Consider the following 27,865-nt stretch of genomic DNA (forward strand, 5'->3'; position numbering starts at 1 on the left):
GGAAAGCATAAAAATCAAAGACATTCCAAGGCACTCTCAGCCACCAGAGAAAGAGGATATGAGAAGGTCAAGCACTCGCAGACAAAAAAATCTCTGTGGTCTTGTACAAGAAAACCAAAGCCTACCAAATTGTCACTAACAGGACCATCAAAGCTCATCTTTTTTTAAGTTAGTGGAAACCTTCAAGAGAAGAACCGGAAGCAAAGCAAGGACACGATGTGTGAAACATCTCCCAATATTCAAATCTTAAGACCATCGACAAATTTTCACTGCCATCCAACTAAGAAATTTGTAACTGAATCAGCTAATGAAAAAGTCATCATCTACGCCAGCAGGACCTCGCGCTAATGGTTGGCACCCCCCTTCCTAAGATTAGCTCCTGAGAAAGATTTAGGATTCAAGCACATTACCACTAAGTTATCCATGCTAACAATTCACGAAGTTTTTAATTGCTTCACTTCTAAAAAAAGCCATTTGGTAAAAGCAGGCTTTTCTGCCACCAAGGTGGTAGCCTAGTGGTTTTGGACAGCAATTCTAACCACAAGGTCCCAAGTTCGAATCGCCGCGGCGACGATTAAATTGTGGACCGGAGCTCACTACTTTGGCCACTGTTTGGACTTGTGGTGTAGAACCGCTAGTAGCCGGAATGGTGCCGGATGTGACCTACTCACACGTAGGACTCGAGCCAGAGCTCAGAAAAATAGCTGAGCCGGACCCACGGGTAGGAAGGGTATAAGTAAAACCGGTTGGGATGCCCAACACACGGCTATTTCTACCCGCATCGAATATTCTCCTGACGGGACGAGAGCCCAGTGGGGGCTGCTACGCGGGGATGGGCTTGTCCCTTCCTCCCCCCTACCCTTTTTTTCAGCAAAAAAAAAAAAAAAAAAAAGCAGGCTTTTCTTTCTCATCCCTTCTCGTAGTTGATGAAAATGTGTGATGGTTTACTTTCAGCATTTTGACATTTAAACATGAAGGATAGGAGACAAAATGCCAATGAACTGCTACATCCACAGGATGCTCACCACAACATTTTTTCTGAGAATAACCTCGACAAAACATTAGTTTGTAAATTTGAAGTTGTACAAAGAAAGAACTAGAATAATTTTTAGGCGGTACTGCAAATAACACTTGCCAATAAAAAGGTACGGAAAGCCCATCCATCTCGTCTCACTGTTGAAGGCTGCATCTAGCCATGCATCTTTTGAATATGAATTGATTTAACAGGCAAACGATAGATATTGGCGTTCCAAGACAAGTATTTCTTCTTTCATCATGATAAAAAAGAGCTCGCATTTTTCTCCAGCATATATGTATACAAAACAAAAGGAAGTCGACCAAACTACACGAAACAATACCCAGGACATCCAGCAGGGCTGTCCTACAAATTTCTCCTAGTTCTCGAGCACCTTAACACCAAGGGCTTAAAAAACAAATAAGCTCATTGAGGTGAAACGACTGAATCTTTGACTAGAACTCCCATTATCAGCACCAGGCATACCTCGAGGCACAAACGGATTCATACACGACAGAACACAACAGAATACCCCATCTTAGCAAGTTGTCCTAAAACTTTACAGGTACATGTTTCTTGATTAATACTTGTTTCCTCGCACATATGAATCTTAGTTACTATGAACAAATTAACTTTTGCTTGGAAATTTTGCTTCATATTGCTGGGGGAGCTGAAAAATGAAAAAGCAGAGTCAGTAAACCAAAAAACCGCAGCCAAATTCACAGAACAGAGGAATGCATAAGTGCATCACCATGAATGTCGCTGTAATCATCTTTCCAGCAAACCACCTTCCGTGAAGTGCACGCTGCGCATTCAGGGCTGAAGTAATATTGTCAAAACGCAGATATACATTGCCAGCACTATTCCTGTTTCCAGAAAATAAGACAAATGAGATTCGTTCTGTATCATCAAGGTTACTTCAACAAATGGAAACTAAAACACATTCAGGGTCATCTTGAATTTACAAATATAGCATCTACGTCAAGGAAACAGTTTAGCACCGTGGAGAACGACATTGAAGTTCAAGACTCAGAAGTTGTGAATATCCTCTTTGGACAAGTTATCTCAGTAATTGGTGCTGCAGGATCAAGGTTGTACATTGTTCAACTTATGGAAGCTAAATACAAGAAGAGTAGTATATGCATCAAGGAAAGAGCTTAGTGTTATCAAAGCTCAAAGTTGCAAATATCCTTCTCAGACAAGTTTTATAACGTATAATCATTCAAGGTGTACTGCATTCCTCAAACATTTCACCAACCACAGTTTTGATTGGTTGGGAACGTATGATTTGCCATGGCACCTCAGATACAAATTTGGTGCAAACACACTATGCTCAGTACTAAAAACTTTGAATGTTATTTTGATTGCATTTGAGATAATATATTTGAATATCAATTCTTGAGTGAAAAACCCAGTCAAAATGCAGCTTTGTTCTGCGTAGGATTCTCAATAAAGTAAGGATCATAGTTGAGTTTTAGGTTATCACCTGGAACTAGGATCCTTAAGGAGAAGGGATCATATCAGAGTTCCGGCTTGTTGTAGAGGAATTAGGATCCTGAACAGCTTAGTTATGGATCATAGTAGAGTCCCAGCATATTATACGGATTTTAGAGGGCTCACATGGATGGGGAAGGCACATAATGACCCACGATACAGTAGTCAAGCTCGGTAGATTCTCAAAACTACAATATGGCGACACATGAAATCCATGTATATGGATCCTGAACAGCTTAGTTATGGATCATAGTAGAGTCCCAGTATATTATACGAATTTTAAAGGGTTGGCATGGATAGGGAAGGCACATGACGACCCATGATACATGAAATTCATGTATATGCATGTCTCTGTACAGTCATTATATGTATTATCATATATCTGCAAGTATATATATGCCATGCAACTAAAGGTAAGTTCAAGTTCATGCAAATCCCTCGTATCAAATTAGGGGAAGAGAAAAAAGTAGGGGGAAAAAGGCCAAGTACAAACAAAATGATCAAATTGATTTTAATCCATATAACTAGGAGATCATCTAAAGCTTCAATATCACAACTACCACTATGAATTCAAAATTCCCACTACAGGAAGGATACCTCGATGTATGTATAATATGAGTATCCCATCAAGAAAATACTTCTTAACACTAATTTTGAGCTACTTTTGGTGGGCATACTTCAAGAAGTGTCCTAGTGTTATTGTATGACATGTAGAGCCATTAGACATGCAATGTGTTTTTAACACACCATGGGTTTCAATTTATGAACTGAAAGTTAGGCATCAACACTGGGAAAATATAAAAAGATGGACAGCAGAGATCATGTTCACATGAAAAACTCACAACAATAATATAAGCAACAAAATTGTTGAAGCTGAAATCTAGGCATCAACACTAGGAAAATAAAAAAAGATAGACTGCTGGCATTATGTTCGCAAGCAAAAGTCACAACAATAATTATAAGCAACGAAATATACTATCAACGTAGAGCTTACCAATTGTTACATAAAATAAAATCGATAAAAGCAATAAGCAGTGGTCACTCACTTGTCCACAAAAATGTGCTTCACAGTGCCAAACTTGGAGCATTCATCTTGAACATCTTCTTTAATATCTAAATCAAAATCCGGTTCCGTCTGCCACAAAAGTTTTCTTCAGTATAATTATCAATGTGCCATGCTTGTGCACACGCATGTGCGTGTGTATGTGAGATAGAGAGAGATCCCAACCAACCTCTACATTTGGATCAAACATATTCTTTAGCAGCAAACATTCACTAGGTATCCCAACAGTTTCAACAGGTTGTGTGGTTGTGGAAGCAACAGCAAGACCTGAAGCTGGTAATCCAGCAAGTGCAGGTACAGTGGGCTGTAGAAGGGGAGTAACCATTTGAGGAACACCAAGAACTGATGCAGTTGGTAGAGTTGGAGCTGCAGAGTTGACAGCAGGAGCAGCAAGAGCACCAGCGACACTGCAGATAACCACAAAATGTTTAAAGAGACATCCAGTAAGCCAAATGGTTAGAGAAGCAGGGAAAGACATAAGCAAGATATCATATGAGCCTTTTGTCTTCGTTGTATCTCCATGAGTAAGGAAAACAACTGGCTGGACTGGGGCACAACCTGGGCCTCCAGAAACCCCGCCCAGGGCTGAAACGACCAGGCTCAGGCCCAGGACCTAAAACTGGTTAAAACACACTAGACCAGAATCCAGCTCAATATCTTGGTCAGGCCAGGTAATACCAAGAATGTGGGGCATAATTAAATTTTGTTTAAAATCCTAAAAGCCCAAGCCCAGGAAAAAATGCTTCCGAATTAAACTTTTAAGAAAAAGGGCTCAGACCTGATCCGAGATCAACTTTTTATCCCGGGAATAGATCTTTTGGTGGCAACATAACCAACCGTGAGCTCACTATTATAGATCTTTTTATAAAAGTACATTTTTAAAAATATGTACAGGCTCAATAGCTCCAAACCTGGTTGCAGTGCCAGTACGGTCCAACTTCTGCATAAGGATAGCTCTAGAATGAGCATTTAGAGACTGCAAACAAAATTAGTGCAAGTTATGCCAGCTCTAAAACAAAGAAAATATATAAAGAGCGCAGTCTTCAATAGTAAGAAAGTTATGTTATACACAAAATTAGGTAATATCCTTTCACAAGCAGGTTAAATATCAATTGGGTGGAAGTACGAGACAGGAAAGAGGCTGACTAGTACCGAGTTCGCTGGTCATTCCAGGCTTAATCTTATGGTGAGTTCTAGGGAAGGCCTATAAAGCTCTCAAGATACAATAAATAGAGACCGGTGGCATCTGACTTTGTGTGAATAATAGACTGGTAAGCATTACTCATTTGAAAGTTTCCCACGGTGATCTAATATCTTTTCAAATCTACTAATTCGGAACGTAATTTGAAAGCCATATTTCGACCCGGACGTTTTCGGGATGCCCCTAATAACCAGACCTGCCTGAAGTGTTCTTCCAGCGCTTAATAGTCTTTCAAAAATGTTTTTCGTACACCAACTATCTGTTGGTAAACTTGTCAAAATAAATGCATTGTGTTTTTTTTAGGGGGTTTTGTTCAGGATCTAGTGATAGGGAAGCGGATTGGGAAAGGCCGTAGGGCGGCTGTTCTATCTAGACTTCTGCTCCGTCCCCACCCCCGATGTGATGAGGGCTGCATTCGTCCTACCCAAAATTGTAGTCATTTTATTTCTATCTTTCCATACATAACCGAAAAATGGAAAAGATTCTTCAAGAGTCTCAGGTCTTAGGGATTTATCAATAGGTAATGTTGCTCCAATACCTAACCAAAGAGCTACAACGGTACCGATCAAAAAGACTGTTGTAGCTACTGGACGACGAATTCAAAAGAAAATGAAGTTAAGGAATTACCAATATAATTAAAAAATGAACCAGGGACGGCTGCTAGGACACAAAGCCGTTAAGGATTACGAGGGGACCCGTGAAGGTGATCTTGGAAATGACGACGCCTGTGAATGTGAAAGGAATTGAACAAAAAGCTGCCGAATTGGCCTATTTCTTGCGCGTACCAATTGAAGTATTTTGAAATGAATTGAAGAAAAAATTGAAAAAAAACTTGCTAATTTCCTTTTTAGACAGAATCATGTCATGATTCTCACTTCATAAATTGACCGGATTCGATATACCAGCGCAAAAATGTATCACTAACTCTTTAATCATGGACGACCAAAAGCGGTTAGCAGTGACCATTGAATAAGTCTCTTCGGCTTGAGTTGGGTTAAAAGCACGAAATGTATTTGCACCGTCACCATCTTCAAATAAAGTATTTTCTACGGTAGCACCATGAATAGCGAGGAATATTTCCAATAAAAACGGTTTGCTCTTGCATATCTCTACCGGTTTTCCAAATTAGTCCCGTCAATTTTGGATCCAATTCGGGATTTTCCTTGGGAGGGCGCTTCTTTGAACGATTCTAGGTTCACTTCCAGTTCCGCCGTTGATGTCCACTTTTTCCTGAATCCAAGAATTAAGAATGACAAGTTCTTCATTACCCAGAATAAAATAACCACCCTTTTTGGAAGGTTGTGGGCGAGGAGGGATTCGAACCCCCGACTAATGGTTATAAAAAATTTTCAGGCATAATTAAGCTAAACAGTATCTACGTATTTCTGATATGTAGTGAAGTTTCAATATGCCAATTTTAAATCACCCTGCATTGGCATTATAGACTGAATAATGCATGCACCTTCTAATTTTCCAGTTCTTCAGTACTAAACGGCTGAGCAGTATTTCAGGTTTTTTTTTTTTGGTTGGGAGTTGGGGGGACAGGAGGGTGAGAGGAAGATGGAGGAAGAGAGATCTTATTTGAAAAAAGCGATGATCATCTGAAGGCAAATACCCTTGTGTACTTGAAATCAAAATCCAAAGAAGAGTTTTCCCCCTGATCCTATACCTTGAAATTACGTACTGTTGAAATCATGATTCATTTGTCAGTTACAAGATCAAGATCATGAAAAATATGTTGATCTCGTCATGACATTAAGAACGAAGTTGGTGCCAGTCTTGTTGATTAATCTTATCTTCCCAGTTCCAGTTAGTACATTAAGAATAACTATTATTTCGACCATTTAACCCCAATGCCGAAAGGAACATTATGGTGGAGTGCAGTTTATATCTCAAGAAGAACATTCCAAGACAACTGTATCACTTGATTTGCAGAGAGGCATCATCTTAAGACATTTGATATCTTTAATTTCTCTTTATGTCAGAAATGCATCTAAACATTTTTGAAAATTTGGGCATTAATTCAGTGAAGCTCAACTGCAGCAACTACCAAGTTAAACAGGTTATAAAAGAGAAGAAAAACATTTTTTGCGAGGGCTCGTTGTGATTGATTCTAAAGTTTTCGATAGTTTTAAGAAGTCTAAACCTGACATGAGGATTTCAGGGATCATAGATGACCCAGATCTTTCAGCAAGGCAACAAGTGCTTGATTTGCTTGCAAAGAATGGTAGAGAGTTTATCGTGAAGAATCAATGGATAATAGATATCTCAGAGAATTTGAATGCTTGGGCATTGACAAGGACTGCAGCGAACATGAGATTGAAAATGTCATGCAGTGTTCATAGTTCAACCCTGTTTTTAATTTTTAGTAGTAAGGAAAGAAAAAACAAAAATGCTAATTGTTACTATTTCATCTACACAAAAAATAAGATCAGAACTTCCTTGATAAGAATAAAATGGTGAACAAGTTTAACAAACTTAAAGAAGAAAGATGATTGTGGACGATTGAAGAGTGCTTCAAATGCAAGGTGTTAATTCATAACAACAATGAAACCCACAGATAACGATTTCAATTGTGAAAACAAGTAAAAAGGGAGAAGATACAAACCAAGCCTCCACCTTCATCATCATCAAGATCACCAGCATTTGCACCAGCATCTCGCATTCCAGCTTGGTCAGTTACAGTTGAAACCTAGAAATAAGTGAAATACATATAATAGAACATTCAAAATGCAATTATCCACTATTCTCCATTTATCTACATGATCATATAAAAAAAAGAAACTACCTTAATTGTCCTGCCAGCAATTTCCAGTTGTCCATTTAAACTTTGAGCAGCTTTGGCATCTTCAAGACGTGCAAACTACGAAAAAGCATTATGACCCATAAGCCTCGGTTTGAGATGCCATCCAAAGGCAACAATTTTAAGACATCACTCACCTGAACAAAACCAAAACCCTTGCAATGCCCAGTCTCATCAAGGGGCAACTGGACCAGCTCCACTTGACCAAATGGTTCAAACACCTGAATAGTCGTATTAAAAATCAAGGAGAACAAGTATGAAGTAATAAACAATGCACATGCAATCATAAACAGAACATAGTTAAGAGACAGGGATAATAAAACATTTTTTTACCACTTCACACCATTATCCCACTAAATATTAGTTCACCGATCAAAATTCAGGAGCCCCTTTTGTTACTAACCTGTCGAAGTTGATCCTCTGTCATGTTGAAGTGAAGATTGCCAACATACAACTTTCTAGCTGCAGCTGAATAAGGTCCAGCAAGCACAGCTGCCCCGCCTGCAGAAGTAGTTGACTGGACAAGATTCTTTTCTGCCTCTGAGGGTTTGACCATTACTGGTTGGCCAAGAAGAGGCTGGCCAGAGAGAGCTATTGCCATGGGAACTGACATAGCATCATAGAACTCAATGTACCTGCAGATTCAAGTCAGACATACTACTTTTATATACAGTTTTTTTCTTTTTTCAAAAAGAAGCTCTTACTTCTAACTTTTAAAGAAACAAATGCTGATAACTTGTGGAAAAACAACCATGCGTACAAAAAACATGCATATTGACCATCTTAGGTTAAACATCATATATCAATTTTAATCATTCTATCAAGTCATGACTTCCCTGACTAGCTTGATTGCAGTCTAGGTGAACTGGAAGAGCAACAGTTAAGTTTCCTCCAATCAACCAATTCATCAGCACCTTCAAAAATGATGAATCCATCTAAACTTCTTCTATCATCTCATACCTGATTGTAAACATCATCAGCCTCCACATACCCCATAGCCTTCAAATCTCTCCTTGATTAATGACGTTTTTTCCTTCCTGATTACCCAATATTCCAACTCATAAACATCGTCAGCCCTATTAAAGCCATACTACAATTTTCCATTATGTATTCATGGCAAACAAGTGATCGAATAACAGTCTAAACAACCTATTAGCACCCTACTGCTGATCTTTCTACAAAAATAACTAGTCTCCTTTTCACAATATAAGTAGAAAGAACATCCTAGTTAACTTTCAGAGCCATCAACTTTAGTGAGAGCCTTATCATCATCTGCACTGTTGCATTCTCTATATCCATCCACTTCAAATGGACTTACAACCTTACCCACCAGAACCTATTTTCTGCAATCATGAACAAGCATCTAACTGAATCTTCATCTCATCAACAAAACTGTATCAGTTACAGAGAACACTGACCATGAGGCCTCTGATTTAACATCTCAATCATTAGTGTAAATGACAGTGAAACAATAACTTCTGAATACCGACTTTCATACAGGCTCACCAAAAATGGAACTTCCCAATATCATGATAACTCATTGGTCCGTTGTGATCTATGCAGTGCTCTCTCTATCTCTTTCACATGTGTTGCTTCCTTTTACTTCCAATACATGACCTTTTTTGATGCTATCTCTAGATAAATAAAATAAATATGCTGCCAATTTTTCACTGATATAGCTAACAAAATAGCCAAAAAGCATTAAAAGCATAAAGTCATATTAGTAATTAGATATTATTGTCACTTGTCTTTAGATTTGATTCCACCACCCATTAAATATTGTTACTTTGATAGTTCTTCAATAATTTGGAATTTCCCTTGCCTTAAATGGCCGGTAAATCAACCTTGTTTCTCCTAGCCACTCATACTTCTACTGATTATCATCTAAACATAGGATATCGAACTATCTACATTCTCACTTGCATGCTTAGCTTGCTCTAACTATTCTGTCACTCTCTCCAAAATAGCATAAAAAAAGGATTAAATTGCACATATTGTTGCATATCTCAGGTTTTCTCTCCCTCATTTTGAACTTTGTTTGTGAACTGCATATTGTCACAAGTTACTTCCATCCTTGTCACAAGCACATCTTCCAGCGTAATCTATCCAGAACTGACTTGCAAGGTTGATACGAACTAAAGCTTAAAGGAGTGAATTTCAAAATCTTTCTGGGCTGCTACAGGATTTTGATTAAAAATTAATAAAATACTGCCTTTTTATGCTAATGAAACTTGGGGAGAGAGGCAGATTTAGGAACGAGAAAGATGAACCATTAGTAAGGTGCAAAAAGCTCAGCCTTTGAGAAAGTTTTAGTGATTATGATCCACTTGTTTGGGAAGATTAGATCACTGAAAGCAGAAGCTTCGCGTATAACATAACCAGATTTGCATAACCTCCAAAACAGAATGAAAGGAGAAGCTAAATAATAGGAATTAAGGTTTTTGAGTTAGAAAAGATTTATGGGAGTCTTGATGAGCTTTTACATGATTTCAAGGAATTTATGGAGGCCTAAATGGACTGTAGTGCATCCAGGTTGGAAACAGCTGAACAGACAAGTACCAGCTGACTTCTATGGGATAACTGGATAAAACAAGGACAAATAAGTAAAAAAGAAAGTAGAAAGAATAAAGATTAAATGGAGGGGAAAAGAAGTTCGAAAAGAAAGAGAAAACCACGAAGAATACATGCCCTTTCTTCATTAAATCAACCAAAACTACTTTGTTCCAGATGATGCTTTGCATTGAGGGTTTGCTGTACATAACTAATTGACTCCATTTAGGATGCTCCAAGAAAAAGGAAACACAATAAATAATAATAACAATAACAACCCTAAATTTTCACAGCAGAAAGCACTCTAAATAAGAACTGAGATATAAAATAAAATTACTGGCTAAAGTAGCTCCACACTTCTCATTCTCGAGTGTCCAGACTTCTTAATGGCTCAAAATGCTGCTTTGCTGTAGAAAGCAAACAAGGTGCCCGAGCCCTATTATTTAAGGCCATACTGGCTAATCAAATGCCTATTTTGTCTCTCCCAGAGTCAGGCTACATCAAATGCTTTCACCACATGCAACCTGACCGTGGATTCAGTATTATAGGTATAATTCTTCTTACCATTATCTATGGACAAGTCGATCCCTTCACGTGCATTTGGAACTTTTTGCATGATTCCAAATATTCCAATCTGCAGTTACCATCCAATGGCTCACTTGGCAGAAAACAAGCACTTTGCATCTAGACCAAAAATGGAAAGTGATGGCTTGCAGAATGCTCCATGCATCAATCAAATAACCACAATCATAAGAAGACGTGAATAGCCACCATGCGAACAACATCACATTGCATTTGATCCCTAAATTACCAAGCAGGAAGAGAATAAGACATTGACGCTTTGTGAGGCTTCAGTTATGGACATGCATTCATGCTTAGCCAATATGGATTTCCTTCCTTAAATCTTTGAGATCTGGAATCCAATACTTATTTACACATTCTTGTTGATCACTTTGCACATTTTTCTACCACAAGTTATTAATCTTAAAGATATTGGTGCACTGAAAACATCTTTTGGCTTCTCACTTTTAATAGACATTTAGCTTAAAAGGGCTTTCATTTCCATTTTTCCACTGCCCCGAAAAGGCAGAATTCTTTGACATTTGTCAGGCCCAAAATTGCCTCGCAAATAGGAGCACAAGCAACTTCATTCTTTGCTATTATAGAATACAAATTTGGGTGAATTAGGGTTTACCTTCACTTAATCAGCTTCATTTTTACTATTCCCTTGGAATGCACTTATTGTTGATCTTTAGCGATCAGGTAACTTTGATGAACGGCAAGAACAATGGGTGCAACATGACTTTCTCAGGAGCAATTTTTTATATTCTGTCAGTATAGCAGCATTTAGCTTTGCAATAATTCCAGTCGCAAAGAATCTTGAACCAACATGCATACTCGATTTAGTTTTTTGCACACAATATTTTATAAAACACAAAACCAGGATGCAGAGTTGATAATAAAGATAGTGCCCAAGGCGATGACACGGACTCACAAACACTTGTTTTACAAGAGATTATGATCAGGTCCATTGCTTTTTCCCTTTTTTTTCCTTTTGATGTCTGTATAAGACAGAAGAAGACAGAAATAGGATCTATATAATGACACCGAGGAAGTTTTTTGCAACAAAAAAAAGGGTTTGGAGGAACTGATGAAGTTTTAATGAATGATACAGGCTCTATTCTACAAAATTACAGAAAGCAGCAGACTTTCCTAATGATACATGCTCAAGAGCATTTGCCTAGACAGAAACATTGGCAAAGAAAATTAGGTAAAGGAGAAACATACCCAACCCCTTTAGAGCGTCTTGAGTTGCGATCCATAATGAGGCGGACATCTCGCACCTAAACATAGCAGAGATTAACAGATAAGTCAACTTTTAGACGGAAAACATAGTCCAACTTTTTGAGAGTTCACCTCACCAAACATGGATCAACAACATATCTTACAGGTCACTAATCATAGTGAGGAGCAACCTATCTAACAAGCTGTCAACAAGACCACAAACAGTAACCATCAAACTATAAAAGATCCATTGACAAAAAAACTTGTGGAATACAAAAAGATCATAACAAGGAATTTAAAATGTACTGTAAAAGTGAAGGCAAAACATTAATGACAAAACTCAAATTTAAAATCATCTATACATATCTGTTTGCTTAAAACTCTTCTGCAACATCAAAATTTAGATACATTAGCATAAAAATTTATCATAAAGTCAACTGGGTAAAAGCACAGCATGCAAATGAGTTAGCTGCTTGCTACTTCCACAGACCTAAGGATACTAGTCACAAGAATGATCCATACATAGTCACACTACAAAGAACAAATTGAATTGTATCAGCAATTATTTTCTATTTCTGTTCTTGTGATGTGGCAAGATAATTAAGATGTTTGGCAGAAGAGCCAGCCAAATTCAACAATTACATCATCTAAACCAAGGTCCGCCGTACTGATACCGGTCAGTGTACCGGTGGCGGCCCGGAACGGTACGGTACTGGTCCGCAATGGTATCGGTTGAATGGTCGGGTTTTGAGTTCCGGTGCTTTTTTTTTTAAGTTTTGTCTTTATTGGATCTTATTTTGTGAAATTAAGTGAAGTTTGATGTTTTTTTATTGCTTTTTTCACAGTTTTTGATGTTTCTATGTCTAGGTTTAGGGTTGAGGATAGATGATGCATCTTATTACTTCCTCCCGTTTCAAATGATACAAATGATAAAATAATATACATAAAATATCTTCAAATTAAGATACAATCATTTACATATATTTAAAGCACTCTCGGATATCTAAAATCGAGACGAGTGTCGATGGCTCTCATAAACATCCGAATCATAAATATAGTCAGGAGGAGGCAGATCAAGCCAACCAGAAGAAACGCGCGCCAGGTTATAAGAACTGTCTTCCTGAACGCACCATATCCATATTTGTAAGCCTGAGGCTGTGTATAATAGGATCTGTATCCGTATGCAAGCTAATCTGCAGCTGCATCTTGTCTTCCTGAACAACTCAAGGAGCTTGTTTTCTATATCCAATGATATCCTCACAGATTCTATCAGATGGTCGATCGTGGTCCGTATCCTGTGTAGCATGCATAAATTGGAACTCACTAGTGAATCGAAGACTACCCTCCGGCTGTGTCATAAGTACTATACTGTCCTCTGCTTCCTCCATGGCTAGAAGATCCATCACCACCAGAACCTTCATTGTTGTTGGTCCAAGTCTCCTCCTCGACACTCTCCATTGGGACCTTTGTTTTTTTTCCTGCCCCTCTCTGCCTGGCTATGTCGCCCTCCCCTGTTGAGCGTTTCTCGATCTGCTCTCTGAGAGGGTGTCTCGTACCAATCATGTGGTGACTGGCTCCCTTATGCATGCGGCTGATTAGCTTTGGGAGTGCGTGGAATATTGCGCTCAACCCATTGCTCTGGATCGACCTTAGCCTCGGTGGCTATGAAGCTAGCTGGTCGTGGAAGCGATCCTGGCTCGTCAAGCTCGGGCTCCTACTACTGGACCACAAGCCAGCTGAGCAGTGGATCATCGTCATCATCGGTGAAGGTCCCATAAATCGGATCTACATCCTTGAGCTCCACTTCCTTCTGAATGCTCTTTAGCCTCAACTGCAGATTGTAGTGCATATAAACAAAGTTGTTGAGGCACTTTTATATCAAACGGTTCCTCTGTTTGTTGTGAATGAGGGTGAAAGACCACCAGTTGCGCTCACAGCTACTAGAGAAGACAGTTTGGGAGAGGATCCGGATAGCTATCCGCTTTAAATTTCTCGCAGACCCTCCAAAATACACCCACCATTCAGCTGCAAAAATATTTATGAAAATCACACATATAATAGTGTTATATTAGTAACCAAGTAACACCAGGTGAATGTCTTCCTGATGTGTGACGTACCTGAATTCATAGTCTGCTTGCTGACGACCGCCGCTTGTCCAAAACTGTTGTTGCCTTCTCTAAATATTTTGCTCTGGGAAAAAAAAGCGTGTTCTACCATGTTAATAATTGAAGATGCCGATATACTTACACATGCTGCTAATTACTAAATCATAGTTACCTCTTCAAGACATAGGGCCGTGGCTTCTGGATCATGCTCTATCTTGTAAATAACATTACGCAAAGCCTCCAGAAGTGCGTCATCCATACCAATTCCATCTACGTTGTACTGGAACCGGGGGTTTACGCAGTATGCTGCACATATACGAGATTATCTTAGCATAATTATACAAGTACATCCATCACAATAATTGTCAATATTTTTGCTTACCTAGTAGATGTGATTCTCTACCCATTTGCTCTCCACCGTCGCTCAATGATATTGATGTACGACTGGCCATGGGCTGAATTTGCCTTTATAATCTGAGCCTTTACCTTGGCCATCAGGTGATATAGAAATCCCATCTAGGGGTAGATTTTGCTATCCATGGTCCGTAGCACTTCATATAATAGTTTGATAGCATTGATTATTACAGTGGCCCGCTACCAGAATGACTGTCTCGTCACCAAGTATTCTATCTTGCTCCCTTTGATGCCAGCATAAAAATATTTACTATCATACCACTCCGGACTGACAAACATCTGACGTAGGACTTATTTCTTCTCGAGAATGCTATCAAGTGCAAGAAAATTGGTAGCAAACTATGTGACTCCTGGACTCAGAATCTCTCCTCCTACATACTTTTTCATCAGTGAAAAGACTCAGGTATGGTTATAAATATACCTGATGATGCGTTGGGTTGTCTCCATCGTCTGCTGCACCCTACAGATTTTTTCAATAAACATCAACATGAGATCGATACAATGTGCAGCACATAACGTTCAAAAACTGTGGCTGCTCCATCAAGATCTTGTCGGCGGCTTTATATTGCGGCCCCTTATAAGTGACGACCTGCACGACATTCTTCTCTCCTACCAGATCAATCACATCCTCCATAAGTTTCAGGATGTACGAGGCGTCGTGCACCCGAGCCGAAGCATTAACCGACTTGTGGAAGGTCTTCGCATCACAATATGTCAGAAAGTTGATGCTCCACCTGGTCGGACCGGTCCAACTATCGCACATGATAGTTAGTCCATATATGGGCCACTTGCTCTTGTAGGAGTCAATCCATTTCTTAAGCTCCTCATTATTGTCAAGAAGCTCACCATACATGTTCTTCAGGTCTGAAAGAACTATATCAAGATCGGCAGCTTGTATGGCGAAAATGGCAGACCTGTAGTACGTATTGCCTGCCACATTCGCTGGAATGTGGCTGAAGTGGAGCCAGGATGCAATAGCTCGCCACAATTTTCTTCTTTTTCTTCATCCACATTGAGTCTATCCAATGCTGCTTTGAATCTCTGTTGGGAAGAACATGCGAATCTACATCATAGATTGTCGCTCCTGGTGGAATCTCTTTAGATAACTTTTTTCGGCTACCAAAACTACCCAGCATAGCTGCAATCGGGCCACGTTCTCTGCCGACGCCCTTCCTGACTGAGGTTATCCTTAAGAACTCTGGATCTTGCCTAGTGCTTCCAGAACCACCGCCCGACTCGTAGGAAGAGGGCCCAAATCGAGCCATATGTCTGGCCACCTCCTCCTGCTACCACTAATCATCCAGGCTTGCCTGCATGGCAGCCTGAATCTCTGCCTCCTCCTCATCTAGATCCTCAATCTCATGTGGCTCCCTAGAGTGATAGTAAGGGGGCTCTGCCGCTCGGAGTTCCACCTCCGCCTTCTTCTTGGAAACCCCCTTCTTTGCTTTTTTGACCACAGCGAGATTCTACCTCAAAAGCACACGGATCTCGCTTGGGCAATTCGGGCACGTAGCAACCTTACCAAAATTTTTGGCTAAGTGTGGATTCAACTTGGTTACTCCACCTCCCTTGAAGACCTTGACGCAATAGTTGCACTGAAACTGGTGCCGCTGCCCGACTCTTTGCCCATAAGACAAGCCAATATCACGCTTTGTGGGATTGATTTTTCTTGATGGCTCCATTCCTACCATCAATCTACAACATATCAAAAAATTAAGCCAAAATAAAAAATTTTAGCATGATCTTTTTTTGGGCAATTTCTAAACAATTTTTTTAAGCTACTTATTAACAAAATTAAACAAATAAGATAGAAGAAAAAAATCACACCTTAAATAGTCTCCGCTGGATTTTTTAGGAAGACCTTCTCAATGTGTAGGCTATCTCTCAAATCTGCCCTTCTCTAGTTATCCTACCCCTCAGAGACTCAAAGGCTCGCTAGATTTGTGTTGGATTCAGAGAATCTCGTTCGATTTTTATAGCCGAACGAGAGGAGCGTGAGCCGCTTGAAATTTAATATATATTCAAATTCTATCGTCGTTCGGCGATAGAAGCGAGCGCGTGGTGGCCCTTTCGGCCACACGCATTGACATATAAGACACGGACTGTGGCCGACAGCCTGTGACCTGTGGCCGAAAAGAAGCCACAGCGCACACGCTGTAGCCTTTCGGCCACAGTAAAAGAAGTGGCAGTTGTTGGCCATTTTTTAAAAAAACCACAGCGCGGGCGCTGTGGATATAAAAAAAAATTAACGTATCGGTGCCGGATCAGCATGGAAATCGGTTCCGATGGCTTCTCGTGTGAGAACCGACCGGTACGCAAAAAAAAAATTAACGTATCGGTGCCGGATCAGCATGGAAACCGGTTCCGGTGGCTTCTCGTGTGAGAACCGACCGGTACGCATGCGTACCGGTCGGTACCGGTCGTGTACCGATTCACACCTGTACGTTAAAATTTTTTTATAAATCCACAACGCGGCACTATGGTTTTTAAAAGAAGTGGCTGTTGTGCCACTTCTTTTACTGTGGCCGAAAGGCTACAGCGCGTGCGCTGTGGCTTATTTGCGGCCACAGGTCACGGGCTATGGCCCTTTCGGCCACAGTCCATGTCTTATATGTTAAAGCGTGTGGCCGAAAGGGCCACCATGTACTTCTTGCTTCTGCCGCCGTTTCGCGACAGAATGAAAAAAAATATTAAACTTCATGCGGCTCATGCTCTTCTCGTTCGGCTATAAAAACCGAACAAGAGTCTCTGAGTCCAACACATCCAACGAGCCTTTAAGTCTCTGAGGGGTAACCAAAGAATGGAAGATTTGAGAGAGCCCACAAATTAAGGAGAAGGTCCTTTCCAAAAAATCCAGCGGAGACTATTTAAAGTGTAATTTCTTTCTCCTATCTTATTTCTTTAATTTTCTCCTATAGTTTAGAAATTGCTAAAAAAAAAGATCATGCCAAAATTTTCTAATTTAGCTTAACTTTTTGATATGTTGTAGATTTATGGTAGGAATGGAACCATCAAGAAAAACCAATCCCACAAAGCGTGATATTGGCTAGTCTTATAGGCGAAGAGTCGAGCAGCGGCACCCGTTTCAGTGCAACTATTGCGACAAGGTCTTCAAAAGAGGCGGGGTAACCAGGTTGAAGCAACAATTAGCCGAAAATTTCGGTGAGGTTGCTACGTGCCCGAATTGCCCAGGCGAGATCCGTGTGCTGATGAGGCAGAATCTCACTGAGGTCAAAGAAGCGAAGGAGAGGATTTCCAAGAAGAAGGCGGAGGTAGAACGCCGAGCAGTAGAGCCACCTTCCTATCACTCTAGAGAGCCACAGGAGGTTGAGGATCTAGATGAGAAGGAGGCAGAGATCCAAGTTGTCATGCAGGCAAGCCTGGATGATCAGTGGCAGCAGGAGGAGGTGGCCACACATAGGGCTCGATTTGAGGCCTCTTCCTACGAGTCGAACGGCAGTTCTGAAAGCATCGGGCAAGATCTAGAGTTCTTGAGGACAACCTCAGTCAGGAAGGGCGTCAGCAAAGAATGTGGCCGGATTGCAGCTATGCTGGGTAGTTTTGATAGCCGAAAGAAGTTATCTAAAGTGATTCCACCAGAAGCAACAATCCATGACGTAGATTCTCCCCAGTAGAAATTCAAAGCAGCAGAGGATAGACTCAATGTCGATGAAGGATAAGAAGAAAACTATGTGGCGAACTATTGCATCCTGGTTCCACTTCAGCCACATTCCAACGAATGTGGCAAACAATAAGTACTACAGGCAGGGCCGGCCCGAGCCTTAGGCGACCGAGGCGGTTGCCTAAGGCCCCGGGCCAATGGAAGGCCCCCGGGAGGTGAAGAGAGAGAGAGAGAGAGGGAGAGAGGGAGGGAGGGAAGTTTCTTGGGTCTGACCGTGACCAAAAGGAAGCAAAGGCCCCATATAAAACGGGAATAGGAGCTGGCTACGAGTCTTCCCCCTTGATGGAAGGGAGGTGGAGAGTATCCTGGCCTGCAGAGGGGAAATTTAGGAAGTTGGGGACGGTAGTTTTGTTTTGGATGGAGAGAGAGAGAGAGAGGAGGGATTTGGTTGGCTTGACACACGCCTGAAGCCACTCTTATCTTTCATCCCTTCTCTTGTTTGGTTTTGGTCTTGGTTTTCCTTCCCTCACATTACTCCTGATCCAGCTGGGCCATCAGGAAGAAAGGGGGATTGGAAATGGACTTCTTGGAGGGTGGAGATTCTTTTAATTTTCTCCTCTCGGTTTCTTCTCCCCTCTTGGGTGGTAGAAAGAGGAGGGAGGGGGTTGAATGGCTGCTGTGCTGTGATGTTGCGGTTGCTGCTTGGGTACTCACTTGAAGGGGAGATGGTGGGATGGGACTTTTATTAATTAGATGGAGTCAATTTCCCATAATGCCCCTACTTTCTCTTATAGAGAAGCTCCTTTCTGGACAAATTCTTTTCTTTACCTTGACCATGAAGTGCCATGGGATGACCTTTTCCTATTCTGCTCTTGCTTGACATGATAAACAATATTGCCAAGCATTATCTCAGTTAATTAATCAGTTTCATGGCCCTTCTTTTAGGATAATTATTTTTCTGCACTTCCATTCAAAAATAATATTAAATTAAAAAGGTTTCTTGCCTATCTTTGTTAGATTCATGTATCTTTGTTGAAATAGTGTACTTGATAACTATCCATTTTCATATCATTTTTTTAAATATTTTATATTTATTAAAAAATTTATTATTTAAAAAAAGGCCTCATTCATTGGATTCGCCTTAGGCCCCCAAATGTATTGGGCCGCCCCTGACTACAGGTCTGTCATTTCCGCCATACAAGCTGCCGATCTCGGTGTAGTTCCTCCAAGCCCGAAGGACATTTATGATGAGCTTCTTGACAACAATGAGGAGCTGAAAAAATGGATTGACTCCTACAAGAGCATGTGGCCCATATATGGACTAACGATCATGTGCGATGGTCGAACCGGTCCGACCAGACGGAGCATCATCAACTTTCTGACATATTGTGATACGAAGAAATTCTATAAGTCGCTTGATGCTTCGGCTCAGATGCACGACGCCTCGTACATCCTAAAACTTATGGAGGATGTGACTGATCTGGTAGGATAGAAGAATGTCGTGCAGGTCATCACTGATAAAGGCCGCAATATAAGGCTGCCAGAAAGATTTTAATGGAGCGGCGGCCACATATTATCTGAACCCCATATGCTGCACATTGTATCGATCTCATGCTGATGGACATTGCAAAAATCCGTAGGGTGCAGCAAACGATGGAGACAGCCCAACGCATCACCAGGTATATTTATAAGCATACCTGAGTCCTTTCACTGATGAGAAAGTATGCAGAGGAAGAAATTCTGACACCAAAGAGGATACAAGAGTGCGTCGTTTTCAAGCCAGTTTAGCTTCTTAGACCCCACTTTCTTTTCCTACACGGTTTGCTACCAACTTCATTGCACTTGATAATACTCTCGAGAAGAAAAGACCTACTTCAGATGTTTGTCAGTTCGGAGTGGCATGATAGTAGATATTTTTATGCCGGCACCGAATGGAGCAAGATAGAAAACTTGGTCACGAGACAGTTAATTTAGCAGCGGACCACTGCAATAGTCAATGCTATCAAACCATTATATGAAGTGCTGCGGGCTATCCACGGCGAGATCTACCCCTAGATGGGATTTCTATGTCACATGATGGGCAAGGCAAAGGCTCGGATTATGGAGGTAGATCCAGCCCATGGCCAGTCATACATCAACATCATTGAACGACAATGGAGAGCGCAAATGGGTAGAGAACTGCATCTAGCAGGCAAGCAAGAATATTGACAATTATCGTGATGGATATACTTGTATAATTATGCTAAGATAGTCTCGTATATATGCAGCATACTACGTAAACCCCCGGTTCCAGTACAACGCAGATGGAATTGGTATGAATGACGCACTTCTGGAGGCTGTATAATGTTATTTACAAGATAGAGCAAGATCCAGAAGCCGCGACTCTGTCTTGAAGAGGTAACTATGATTTAGTAATTAGCAGCATGTGTAAGTATACCGGCATCTTCATTTATTAATATGGTAGAACACGCTTCTTTTTCATAGAGCAAAATATTTAGAGAGGGCAGCTATAGTTTTCGACAACAAGCGACTGTCGTCAGCAAGTAGACTATGAATCCAAGTACGTCACACATCAGGAAGACATTCACCTGATGTTACTTGGTTACTAATATGGCACTATCATATATGTAATTTTTATAAATATTTTCGTAGCTGAATGGTGGATGCATTTTGGCGGATCCGCGAGAAATCTAAAGCGGATAGCTATCCGAATTTCTCTTCCAAACAGTTTTCTTTAGGGGCTGTGAGCGCAATTGGTCCACCTTCGCCCTCATCCACAGCAAACAAAGAAACCGTTTGACATAAAAGCGCCTCAACGACCTTGTTTATAAGCACTACAATCTGCGGTTGAGGCTAAAGGGCATTCAGGAGGAAGTGGAGCTCAAGTATGCAAATCCGATCTACGAAACCTTCACCGATAATGACGATGATCCACTGCTCAGCTGGCTTGTGGGCCAGGAGCTCGAGCTTGAGGAGCCAGGATAACCTCCACGACCAGCCAGGAGCTCGAGCTTGAGGAGCCAGGATAACCTCCACGACCAGCCAGCTTCATAGCCACCGATGCTAGGGTCGATCCAAAGCAAAGGACAGTATGGTACTTATGACACAACCGAAAGGTAGTCTTCGAATCACCGGTGAGTCCCAATTTATGCATGCTACACAGGATACGGACCACAGTCGACCATCTGATAGAGTCCGTGAGGATATCATTGGATATAGAAGACGGGCTCCTCGAGGTCGTTCAGAAAGACAGGATGCAGCTGCAGATGAGCTCACATACGGATATGGATCCTATTATCCACAGCCTCAGATATACGAATATGTATATAGTGCGTCGGATTTTGCTTCCGCCATATTCAAATGGCCCCCTATACAGTTAGAGGACACCTCTCAAACCTAGAGCATAAGCGAGACATCCGACAGTTCTTATAACCTGGCGCGTGTTCCTTCTGGTTGGCTCGATCTGCCTCCTCCTGACTATACTTATGATCCGAATGTCTACGAGAGCCATCAGCACTCATCCTGATTTTAGATATCCGAAAGTGCTTTAAATGTATGTAAATGATTGTATCTTAATTTGAAAATATTTTGTGTATCATTTTATCATTTGTATCATTTGGAACAGAAGGAAGTAATAAGATGCATCATGTATCCTCAACCCTAAACCTACACATAGAAACATCAAAAACCTTGAAAAAAGCAATAAAAAAAATATCAAACTTCACTTAATTTCACAAAATAAGATCCAATAAAAAAAACTTCAAAAAAAAAACGTCGAAACCAAAACCCAGCCATTCAACCGGGACCGTACCGACCGGTACGGACCGAATCGGACCAGTATTGTACCGGTCCAGGCCGCCACCGGTACGCCGACCGGTACCGGTACGGCAGACCTTGATCTAAACTATGCCAAGTCAAAAGAGAACATGTGCAAATGGACATCAAAATAACATCTTGGGCCACGGCATAACTCAATAGTTTTAGGTTACTAATGCCACCCTATCAGCTTATTATGAGCTATATGGCATTACGGGATTAATAGAGGCCGGTTGACTGACAGTACTTATAAACCTACAAAGGAATCTAACCAAGTCCATCCCGTGGGCTCAAACAGATTGAATCACAAGTAGAAGTAACTTCCAGTAACAGGGAAAGAACAAAACTCTTCCCACCAACGTATTTATTTATAAAAAAAGTAGCTATCAAGTGTTCACTTGTTCTCCAATAAGTCCTCACTAGCATATCCAATAATTCTTTTTCAGATGACAGCAGTTATCAAATATAACTTCATCAAATCAAATGTAAAGATTCTGAATCTAATATCAAACAGAATTTTGATCATAACCAACATGTCAGAGTTCACTGTTGTAAAGATACCTGTCTCACATTTCAGAACCAACTGGCATATCATGGACCTTATACAAACTGGTAATCAGAGTAATACTGATGTCCCTGATATTTCCAAAGTAGTATTTTATGCTACTTTATAGATATTGACAATGCCATTGCTATTGTTTGTTCATTTAATAAAAAATGAGCTACATGACTCAATACTATTTGTGAATTAAATACATCATTTTAGTCCATGATGAAGAATGACCCACAAAACAGAGAAATCTTATACATTAAAATATATCATATATTAATATATAGTATAATATAATATAACATTAATATAATATATAATATATTATACATGAGATGATATGATGACAGTATATAATTTACATTATCAACGTAATATTATTAATATAATGTTATCGTATTGTTATATTATTAAATTATATATATGAGGCTAAATAACTCATTTCTCCTCAAAATGACAGGAATAATGGAGGGGGTCTAAACCAAGTTTAAGATGGGTTTAAACTTATACCAAGGTACTTCATGTATAGGTTAAACCTAGTTGATAAGGGATAACAAGAAGCTGACCTGATTGTTGTGTATACTTATCCTGACCCTAGAATCTTGTGTTTGGCAAAATATACAAGATAAAGCAGGGATAAACTTCCTTTATCGCAACTACAAACAAAGGCTTAACACACAGTTTGTGGTAGACCCAGTCACCAGGTACAGGCTTGTTCTGCTGATTCAAGCCTATTTTATAAGATGTTACTACTACAATGTCAAAAGATGCATTGGCAAATAAATGCAATCCTCTATGGTGGATTCAAAGTATAGAGTCCTTAACTTTGTCTTTAAGATAAAGTTGAACATTAAGTTGGATGAAAACTGAGACTGGGATTACACACTACTAACTTAATTTCCCTCCTTTTTCTTCTATATGTTTAGGATTAGATCTTTTATTTTGATAAAGGAAACTATCTGAAAGCGCCATATGCATTTCTTATGTGTTTCTTATGTCAAATAGCCACTCATGTTTTGTACTTCTCTAGAACTAGCTAACTATAAAGGAATAGGATAAGGACTACTTTGAAAACAGCTTACTCCACTGCATTTTTTCCTTTTCCATCAACTAGAATATTACTTCCCAAAATCGCCGCTTATTTTTTCATTGGCTTCCCCCTTGCCAAGTCAAATGAATTGAGCCAACACATATAAAATGCATTGGATGACAAAAAAATTGAAACTTAAGTGCCATCACCTGATTGTGCTATCTAATCATACAATATCTTGTCATACTAACCTTTCCAGCCCTTGAAAAGAATTCATACACATCTCTTTCATCTGCCTTCAAACAAATCTGTATACACACATATATATATTAGTCAAAAACTGCCTCACTGCAGAAGAATTACTCTATAAAATGGTAAACCTTAAGAAAGAAACCTGATAGGCAAATACAGTTCTTTGATCTCGTTCTGGATCAGCCTCCGGCTCTGCAGCTTCTTCTTTCTTTTCTTTGTATCGTCTGCATGGGGAAAAAATATGCTTATAACAATCAAATCCATTTGTTTGACAAGACTGTTAGAACATGGACAAGAGAGAACAGTTGATGTAGTTACAGCAGAAAGAACATTTCCTCCTTGAATTAGAACTGTTTATTTGTAAGATGATATCCTTAATAATATGCAAACAAAATATCATGCATTTCAGATATTTCTTTCTCCATCATGAGAACTGTTATCATCCCGCAAAGAGTGTCATGGTATCGTGATACAATGAAAGCATACAGAAATTAGAGTTTTTTTGGCCTCAGAAATGCTGTAACAGATGTAACAAGATAGAAACATGTGGGACATTTTCATATAATTGCTTGTGAGAGGAACACCAAACTTTCCTAAGAACATGGAAAATCAAGCAAAAATTTTAAAGGCTTCTAGACAGAATGAGCAACAAGTAAAAAAGAGGAGTAACTAGTATTGATACCCACATGTCACAGATCAACAAATAGAACACCTCCATTACTCCTTATTGCATTAATATAAATTAGTAATCTAAGAAAAAACTATCAGTAAAAGAAACTTTGCTAGCAATCTACATGTTAAGCATGGGTATGATATACTATAAAGCTGCTGTCTTTCAGAACTGATGTCAATGTCCAGATGCTCAATCAAGATAATTGATCAATATCTGCCCCCAAATGACACTAGCTATGTAGGCTGCATTTGGATGTCGAATAGCTAACCAGGGGATAAATATTTAACCATTGGTAACCACCCCAAATCAGCTAACCACTGCTTAAAGTTATCCATTGTTTGATTGACATCACCAGGATTAGTGAGATAAGTTGTGCAAAAAGTAGGAAAAAATGTTAACCAGGTTAGCCCCTCATAAAGTTATCATGGCATTCCGGACTCTTGTTTCGCTGGTTAAACTGCTAACCATCCCCTAACCAGCAGACAGCTAGCATTCAAACAGAGCCTTATAGAATCATGACCCATCAAGAATTAAGAAATCGTGTACCAGTGCTGGCTGACCTGACATTCTAACAGTACAACTGTCTTGTACCATGTCTGTCCTTAGCATGGTCTGGTGGAAAGAACTAGCATACAGCCGGATCATGCTAGTGCCGCTTGCTAGTAAGGCGCAGGCAAAATAATATGTCAAATAATCATGCCACTTTTGTGATCCATGCAGCACATATTCCTACAAAATAATATGTTTGTATATATAAATGCACATAGACATATATATATGCCTATATATGAACATAGTCCTTAAATGGCAACCACCTAGCTACGTCAGTGACGAACATAGGAAGCCAAAATTTCAAAGAAAATGGGCCAAATACTAACAGACAAGAAGCCCTTGTGTTTATATTATTAGGGCATATAAATACAAATGCAAGTGAAAGACAGCAGCAAATCGGGCCTTTCTGTTATTTTCAATAAACATAGTATGAATGTCTGTTGGGGGGAAGATAAAAACAAAAGGTAACTCCAACCAAATTATAAAAAAAAAAAAAAAAAAACATTGGGCGTCGTGTAAATGAAAAAAATAGTTAGGTACGATTAAGAACCTAAATTGTAATGATAAGGCCATACTAGATAATGACTTCTAAAACTTAACTGTGAGAAACTTAGACTCATATACAACGGAACCTTGAAATCATGACCTGACCTCAAAATGACAAAATTATGGACATGCTATGAATACACAATGAGGCTTTTTTTTCTTGCAACGAAAAACTAGCAACGAAAGTGGAAATGATGTATCCTGCAAAAGAAAAACCAAAAGAAAAAGGCTGTCTTTGCATTCAACTGAACACCCATTTGGTCATAAGCATCAGAAGATGAAATGCTTCTGTGAAAAAGCTCAAGACTCCCCTCACCAGCATTTCTGCAACAGAACAAATACAATTCAGCTATCATGTTCTGAGATGCAGGATAACTAAAATTATAAATTGGAACCTCCAATTCTACCAGTCCCAGTCTCTCAATGGTAATGTAAATTTGGAAACTCTAGTAAGAATGGATCTTTAAGATCCATAACCTGAGTTCCTGAGCCAGGCTCAGTTGCAGTGACCCTCTGAAGATAGCTCTAGCACATCTGCGAGTTCCCACATTAATGTTCAATATTAAGAATTTTCAACATTCAAAATATAGCAGCAGTAAGCTATATGAATTTTGAGAACTACTAACTCCAAAGAAATCAAGCATATTATTTAATCAGAATAGTAACATAAAACCTGGAGGGAACATGGATGTGTTGATAGCACGAAAGAAGAAATTGCGAGCAACAAACAAACTGATTCCAGAGAATACCTAATAAAATTAATCAAAGAAAAAAAAAAGGATCCTTTGACATAGAGCAGGATAGCATCTTCAAGTGAGCGAACAAGCTTTGCACCACCACCATCTGAGTCATCTCTGGCCTCCCTTTCCTACAATTATCACTCTAATATCAGAAAAACCCCTCAGAGTGCCGGTCTTTAGCATAGTGCACGTGGTCAAGCAGCCTCAAGTAGTTCTACCTCACTTATACTGAATTAGTTATATACTTAAATTTCCTCTACCACGCACGTATTCATAGAATTCTCGAAACCCTAACGCCCAAAAGAAATGAGCTTTCATAGCAACAACAACGAGCACACATGTTATAGTTTACAGGCCATCTAGACATCATTTCCTCCTCATTGGAAAAACTTTCCAAGCTTAAGATAACTCGACTTCAAGAAAGAGAACATTTTAAACGCATTTATGGCAAGCAATTAAGTGATAATTACACTACGGTTAACGCATATGACAGGAAGAAGATGATAAAAGAAAGGAAGGGCAAGAACAGTACCTGGCATCTCGATCTCTTTCTCTTTCCCGTTCTCCGTACTCCCTGTCCCTGCTCCTCTCCCGGTGCCTCTCGCGCTCCTCCTCACGAAGCCTCTCCGAGCGGCTCCTGCTCCTCCGTAACCGCTCCCTCTCGCTCTCTTTCTCGCGCTCGCGTTCCCTTGCCCTCTCCCTCTCCCGGTCTCGGTCTCTGTCCCGCTCTTTCCCCTTCCTCTCATCCCTATCCCTATCCCTATCCTTGTCCCTGTGCTCCCTCCCGCTCCTCTGGCGCTCTCTCTCGTCGCGGTCGGGCGAGGAGCGGTGGCGAGACGAGCCCCTCTCGCGGTCGGGCGAGGAGCGGTGGCGGGACGAGCCCCTCTCGCGGTCGCGATGCCGGTCGTGGTCACGGCCGCTCCCGTCGTCCGACCTCGACCGCTTTGAGCGGCGGTCGTCGGAGTCGCGCTCGCCGTCAACGGAGGCGCGGTGCCTGGAGATCTTCTCCCGGCCCTTCTCATTCGGGATGTCCCGGTGGCCGTTGGCCGCCTCCTTCTCTTTGCGGACCTCGGGGTTCTCCACCGTCTTCTCTAGGTATTCGTACTCGTCGAAGTCCATCGCCGCCCCGTGGGGATTCCAGAACCCTCGATTGGGAGGAAGATCGCCGCAGCAAACTTCCGATTCCACCCTAGAACTTCAAAGGGGAAACGTTACAAAACCCTAGCAGCGATAGCATTAGAAAACTCCGGAGATCAAGTAACGACGGCGATATATGCCGACTTTTTACCTCACGCGCATTGCACGTGCCAGGACCATAGGCTTCCGGACCTGAATCGGCAAAATTGCCGAATTTACTCTATATATATAAAGTCGGCACAGCCCACTTATCTGATTTCATGTATACTCAGAAAATTGCCGATTTTATGTGACTTCATGTATTCGTTTAATGTTGGCAGTTTTGCGAAATATAAAAATGCTCTCTTTTGCTAAATACATTGCCCCTAGTCTGGTTAACTTATCAAATTGATGTAAAAATTTTTAAAAAAAAATCTTTCAGTTGGATGGAGACTTTGGCAATTCATGCTTCTAGTCATATGCATTTTTATTTTATTTTATTTTTTGCTGAAACGGACATTTCATATATCACGGGTAC

At 40.3% G+C, this 27,865-nt stretch overlaps 2 protein-coding genes across 8 annotated transcripts; both read right to left on the reverse strand.

The window, feature by feature from the left end:
- Window positions 1-1,241: 1,241 nt before the first annotated feature.
- LOC103721148 (RNA-binding protein 39-like) lies at window positions 1,242-27,456 on the reverse strand. 7 transcript variants are annotated; one of them, XM_039118189.1, is made up of 16 exons: window positions 26,744-26,881; window positions 26,221-26,339; window positions 25,879-26,005; window positions 25,718-25,795; window positions 23,843-23,924; window positions 23,700-23,756; window positions 11,915-11,970; window positions 7,980-8,211; window positions 7,714-7,797; window positions 7,562-7,636; window positions 7,382-7,465; window positions 4,484-4,548; window positions 3,742-3,979; window positions 3,556-3,644; window positions 1,767-1,881; window positions 1,242-1,685 (listed from the first exon to the last, which is right to left on the reverse strand). In XM_039118189.1, exons 4-16 carry the CDS (start codon window positions 25,726-25,728, stop codon window positions 1,644-1,646), a joined length of 1,230 nt encoding a protein of 409 aa, XP_038974117.1. In that variant the 5' UTR covers window positions 25,729-25,795; window positions 25,879-26,005; window positions 26,221-26,339; window positions 26,744-26,881; the 3' UTR covers window positions 1,242-1,643. The 7 variants fall into 7 exon arrangements, with proteins under 7 accessions (XP_038974117.1, XP_038974104.1, XP_038974121.1 ...); XM_039118176.1 differs by lacking the exon at window positions 26,221-26,339 and having other exon boundaries at window positions 25,949-26,005; window positions 26,744-27,456; XM_039118193.1 differs by lacking the exon at window positions 26,221-26,339 and having other exon boundaries at window positions 26,744-27,099.
- On the reverse strand, window positions 12,121-16,537 carry LOC120105604. The gene is made up of 4 exons (XM_039118204.1): window positions 14,399-16,537; window positions 14,189-14,322; window positions 14,029-14,101; window positions 12,121-13,936 (listed from the first exon to the last, which is right to left on the reverse strand). Exons 1-4 carry the CDS (start codon window positions 14,466-14,468, stop codon window positions 13,785-13,787), a joined length of 429 nt encoding a protein of 142 aa, XP_038974132.1. The 5' UTR covers window positions 14,469-16,537; the 3' UTR covers window positions 12,121-13,784.
- Window positions 27,457-27,865: the final 409 nt, after the last annotated feature.

The sequence above is a fragment of the Phoenix dactylifera genome, chromosome 2 (genome assembly GCF_009389715.1).
Source record: "Phoenix dactylifera cultivar Barhee BC4 chromosome 2, palm_55x_up_171113_PBpolish2nd_filt_p, whole genome shotgun sequence".
Taxonomy (NCBI): Eukaryota; Viridiplantae; Streptophyta; class Magnoliopsida; order Arecales; family Arecaceae; genus Phoenix; species Phoenix dactylifera.